The sequence below is a fragment of the Phaethon lepturus genome, unplaced genomic scaffold (assembly GCF_000687285.1).
Source record: "Phaethon lepturus isolate BGI_N335 unplaced genomic scaffold, ASM68728v1 scaffold13355, whole genome shotgun sequence".
Lineage (NCBI taxonomy): Eukaryota > Metazoa > Chordata > Aves > Phaethontiformes > Phaethontidae > Phaethon > Phaethon lepturus.
Window position 1 is genome coordinate 3,138 of NW_010542767.1, and position 5,678 is coordinate 8,815.

A 5,678-nucleotide genomic window follows, 5' to 3' on the forward strand; every position below is an offset into this window, starting at 1 on the left:
GAACTACACACTCGACTCAGCCGATTTCTTCTTCAACTGCTGTGACTGCTGCCCGCCTGCCACAGGGCCCCGGGGGCAGCCGGGGGAGCAGGGACCTCCAGGTATGGTGATGTCTGTCTTGCCACTTTCAGCTAAAGCACATAAACTGTATCAAGGAATCTTCTGCTTTTCCTTCAAGAAATGAGTTGGCAAGACTTCTGCGGCAAATGCCGAATGTGATTATACCTCATGTAAAACCAGAGCAAAAGAGTGCATGCTAGCCACATCCCAGAAGTTATAAAACACCACTATCAGTGGGAAAGACCCAAAAAGGAGCCTCCTCCCGATGGCACTCACTTTGGGGACCACACTGGCATGGGAGCATGTGCAGAGCTGGCGCTGGCCCCATACCACATCATTCCTGGAGGGTGCCCCACGTGGCCGCGCTCTTTGATTCTCTGTCCTTGTGTCTGATCTCCTGGGAGGCAAAAATTTACTTTCACATTCACTTCAACCATGGTTTTATGACCCTCAAAACTACCTGCAAGCAGTTTTGTATCTTTGCTGAAGTTTTTTCCTAGATTTTTTTTTCCCCTTGACAAAGATGAAGTTAAATACAAAAATAATTTTGGGTTCATATTTTAAAATAAATACTTGCTCTCACAAGCGTCAGCTCTGTATGGAGCACCTAAATATTTTATAAGACATACTTTGTCTCTTTTTTCTACTGCTAAAATACATATCTATGGAGCGCCTAATTCTAATACTGCTATAATGAGTAGTGGATTAGTCTGCAAATGTTCACTTTAATAGCACTAATCTTGGAAATGGAAACTGTTCATCTGAGGAAAGGTGGTAAAATCATGAAATAATTTTCTTTTAATACAAAGTACTCAAGGGATTTTCACTTCCCATAGCTCGGGAGGCATTGGCTAATGGAAATTATAGTGGCTGCAGAGGGACTTTGCACTCGTATGTCTCTTGAGTGTTGATGGAGAAGTCCTTGTGTCAAATGACTTGTGTTGTGATGATTGAAGCTGCCGTAGCCTGCTCCCAGACATGCACCGGGAGTCTCTAGATTCCCGAGTGGATGAAAAAGTAAAAAAAAAGATTGAAGCCAGCTTGCTTGCCATTCACCCCACCCTTTATGTAGCGTGGATCTGTCTGCCAGGTTCCACTTTCATATTTGCAGACTTAATTCTTTTTAAGGAGAGTGGCAATTAAGACGCTATGGGAGCTCCTAACATGAGCTCACATATTAAAGACAGATTACTTCTGATGTTTTATGAATGTCTGAGCTCCTGTGGCTCTAAGGCAGCTGAAAGTTGGTTTTAAAAAGTCTTTCACTACAGCCAAGAGTGAAATGCAAAGCTATAAAGTTTGGGGATTGCAGTAGCTGAAAGGCAAAGTTGGGGAGCTGCATTCCTGACCAGGGGACCTGCGAGCACGCACCCCACTGATCTCAGCACAAGCAGTGCAGCGTTGCCCCTACCACCCCTCGCCTTTCGCCCCGCTGCAGGGTTTCAGCTGCAGTGTCTGCAAGGTGTAGGGGAGCAGGGCTCAGGCCAAACCCATCTGTCTCACTTTTTCTTTGCACTGGTTGTATCCTGTCAAATAAAATAACCAGCTCTTCCCAGGGTGATGGAAACAGAGTTTGCCTTACATGTGTTCCTCAATGCCATGTTGCTTAGCTATTATTGCAATTTTTCTTTGTAAAGTTAAACCTTTGAGTTACTAAGATAATTTTGTTGATGTGATTATGTTACAGGTCCCAAGGGGGAGAAGGGAGATGCTGGTCTGCAAGGTCTGCCAGGAACCCCAGGTCTTCAAGGTCCAAAAGGTTCTAAAGGAGAAAGAGGTAAAGCAGACTAACTGCCCATTTCAAAAACAGATGCTGTTGTCCTCATCGAATACCACAAAATTATAGGAAAACATATTTTTTGAAGGAAACTGAGTCTGCTGATCTGGATTGCCACCTTGAGAGATTTCACTTGCATTAGTGAGGGGACAATAACTCAGATGGTCGTAGCACAGGCGCAGGTGGTACAGGAACAGCTGCTCATAAAGATCTCACTCAAAACTCCTTGTTCTGAATGGGAGTTTAAAACCTGAGTTCAATTTGCTTTGGATTAGGGACGTAAGTAGGAAAAAACCACCAGGGAAGCTACATGCAGGTGTAGAAGCTGCATTTAAATTTAAATACCTCAGGCAAAACTATTTCAGCTAAGATGGAGAGCAATTATTATCCATCAGTAGCAACCAAAAGGAAACTCTGCCCTTCATTTCAAGCTCGGAGCAGCTCTGTCCTGCTGCCACATACTGCTTGTAGGATCCTGTGTCTGCCTTAGGTCACAGAGAAACACACAGCAGAGCTGATAAGGGGGGTACCAGCAGCAGCATGCTGCGCAGTTCCGTCAGTGCAGTCTCTTAGGCTTTGATTCACTTCTTAAACAAGATTTCTGGCAATTCTGGAGTGAGAAACACAGAGCTGTCATCTCCTCCATCTTGCCATGAAACAGCAGCAACTGCTTCCCAATGAGGCACTGATTAGAGTCAGAAATCCAACATTTGCCTGGGATGCAGTTGTCTGTGTGATGGTGCTCGGTGCTGTGGGAGTCAACCGAGGTTTCTGATTTCTTGAAAACACGTGTTGCTCATGTCTGTTTTATTAATGAAGTGAGGGACACATACAAAATGGTATCAGTCATCTTCTGTGTAATGATTGCTGTGCTGCAGACACCACCACCAACAGTATATTAATGGTGAAATGTCCTAGGAGGCAAAGGGGAGCAAGGCGAGCGAGGAGTAAGTGGCAACCCCGGTTATCCAGGCAAACCTGGGCTGCAAGGTATGTAAGACGGGCTGGGAAACGCAGGAATATTGCGCTGACCTTTCCCTTTGATTTTGGTGATGCCCCTCCACCTCCGAAGCAATCCAATACTAATGTTTTTAATCTTTTTTTTTTCCCCCCACTTTGCTCTTTTCCTAGGTGAAGCTGGAGTAAAAGGCAATAAGGGCAACTATGGCTTCCCTGGACTGAAGGGACAAAAGGGGTCCAAAGGGGACACTTGTGAGAACGGGACCAAAGGAGACAAGGGAGATAGGGGGGATGCTGGAGACCCGGGAGTGGACGGAGAACAGGGTGACAAAGGGGAAAAGGGAGACACAGGGTCAAAGGGGTACTGTGGGGAGCCAGGGGGGAGAGGGGCAAAGGGAGAAAGAGGGGAAGGGGGGACAAAGGGAGAAAAAGGGAGCAAAGGGGAGATGGGGTTTGAGGGCATTCAGGGGGTGGATGGAAAACAGGGAGAAAAGGGTGAGCAAGGAAGTAAGGGTGAAAAGGGGGACCTGGGACCCACCGGCATGACGGGACCTTCTGGGCCCAAGGGTGTTGCCGGCAGCAAGGGAGGCCGAGGGACCCCGGGAAAGAAAGGCTCCCGTGGGGCAAAGGGTGCCCGAGGGGATACCACAAAGGTCCTGCGATCAGCGTTCAGCGCCGGCTTGTCCAAGCCCTTCCCTCCGCCCAACGTCCCCATTAGATTTGACAAGATCTTGTACAACGACCAAGAAGATTACAACCCTTCCACGGGGAAATTCAACTGCAGCGTGCCCGGGGCATACGTCTTCGCCTACCACCTGACAGTGAGAGGGCGTCCGGCCCGCGTCAGCCTCGTTGCCCGCAGCAGGAAGGTGGCCAAAGCCCGTGAGACACTCTACGGCCAAGAGATTGACCAGGCATCCTTCCTGACCATCCTGAAGCTGAGCGCGGGCGACCAGGTGTGGCTGGAGGTTGCACGGGACTGGAACGGGGTCTACGTCAGCGCTGAGGATGACAGTGTCTTTACAGGGTTTCTTCTGTATCCAGATGTTTTTGAGGTCCTGCTATAGATTTAAAGAGCAAAAATGTTACTGAGAAACATGCGTTTCCCTCTGCCTGCGAGAGGAGAAATGAGCATCAGTTTAGCATATAGGTTTAGTCGCTAGGTTTCATGATCTTTTAACAAACATATTTATATTTGCAGTATATGGATTAGTTTTAACTAGCAGCCCCAAGAAGCTGCATGTCCTTTGTGCAGGTGGGTGATGGCTAAGAGAAACCATTGTCCAAATGCCAGCAGGACTGGCATGGAGAGGGGGTTTCACATCACAGACTTCAGGTTTGTGATTAGCCTATTCAAATTATGTAGTGAAACTCATTGTCCGACTGCTATTTTAATCAGGCCAGCTCCTGCAATCCTTGCATGGTCAAAACTCCTCTGGAAATCAGTACTGATAAACATTGGTTTTGGTAAAGTTTGCAGAGTTTGATTTATAGAGCTTAATCAGACGTGAACCTGAGCAGTAGGTTTCTTGAAATGAAAAGTTTTAACGTTATTTTATCATCAAATCAGAATGATCTAGTACTTTAGACTTGCTCATGAATTATATAAATGTTTATCTAAAAGAGTATTAGAGCTATTTGATCAGTGTAAAAAAACCCTAACTATTGTCCTTGGGCAAAAAAAGAACCCTGAAACCTTGAACAGTGACTGGGAGATGCATAATCCACCTCATTAGGGTACTTGGACCCACCCGTTTCTGAGCTGTTGATGATTCAGCTGATGCTGCGGGGTCAGCCCTCGGCTGCAGGGAGGATGAGGAGGAGGAGGAGGAGAAGGAGGGAGCCAGGAGCAGGCTTTGGCACTCACACGAGCCCTAAGGCGTTGTGACGGCCCAGTGGATGTGTAGGCACGTTTTTAAAAAGCTGGTTTGCCAAAATGGAACTGAATCTTCTGAAATAAAAGTATGACATTAAGTAATCCCTGGATGTCAGATTGGATATATTTCCTTATTAATGCACCTTCTCTCATCATAGTAACTTTATGCCACCTTTGGCATATTAACTATGGCACATGAAATTGTTCCAATCACTCTTTTTTTTTTTTTTTTTGAAATAAAACTCAAGTCTCATAAATAGTCTTCAGTGGTGCTGGGATTTACTTGTCTTCTGAGGCAGCCAGAAGCCTGGGACATCGTCCCAGTGATTTTATGAATGCTGGGTCTGACCCCAATGCGGACAGAGCGAATTAGGCTATTATTCCCATTGCTCTCGGTTTCCTTGCTTAAATTGCTGTTGTGCTTTCCATACCATATTTAAATACCATCATAAATCACGTCCCTGTCCCTAATGTCTTCTTTTTACATGGCACCAGGATGAAGAGTTCCTGAGACTTTTTTTATATAGTGAGAAATTAACACCAGAGAACTGCTATTAAGTTTTAAGATAAAAACAAGGCAATTTTAAAAGGCTGATCCTATCTACCCGGTAAATGTAGAGGGTCCTTCAACTCATCAGCTTTGCAGCCCTCTTTCAAAATCAGCAATTCAGATGCGAGATGCACAGGCTTTGTCAAAAACTCGGTACTTAATTCCATGCTTAATCTGAGTTGGTTCCCATGTAGTTGAAATCCAGAGTACTAAGTGTATAAAAGATGCAGATTTCAGTTTATGAATTCTCTGGAAGCTGTTAAATATTGAGAAAAACCAAGAAGTTATAATAATAATTTTGGATTCCTGCTGAAGTGATAATAATAATTTTAGAATCATGCTGTCACAACACCCTCAATTCTTTTGTTGTGCCTTCATGCTGCTTCCCATACGGCCCCTGTAGCAGATGGTGATATACCCACACCTGACTAGCAATTTTCTCTGCTCCTGAATAA

The 5,678-nt window shown here is 45.4% G+C and overlaps 1 protein-coding gene across 1 annotated transcript in view; it reads left to right on the forward strand.

Annotated features, from left to right (window-relative positions):
- OTOL1 (otolin 1) overlaps positions 1-3,864 on the forward strand; it is a gene marked incomplete at its 5' end in the record, with an annotated part of 5,387 nt that extends 1,523 nt beyond the window's left edge. Inside the window, 4 exons of the mRNA XM_010288149.1 lie at positions 3-101; positions 1,748-1,837; positions 2,756-2,827; positions 2,969-3,864. Coding sequence (XP_010286451.1) covers positions 3-101; positions 1,748-1,837; positions 2,756-2,827; positions 2,969-3,864 — 1,157 coding nt within the window. The remainder of the gene's footprint in view (positions 1-2; positions 102-1,747; positions 1,838-2,755; positions 2,828-2,968) is intronic.
- Positions 3,865-5,678: the final 1,814 nt, after the last annotated feature.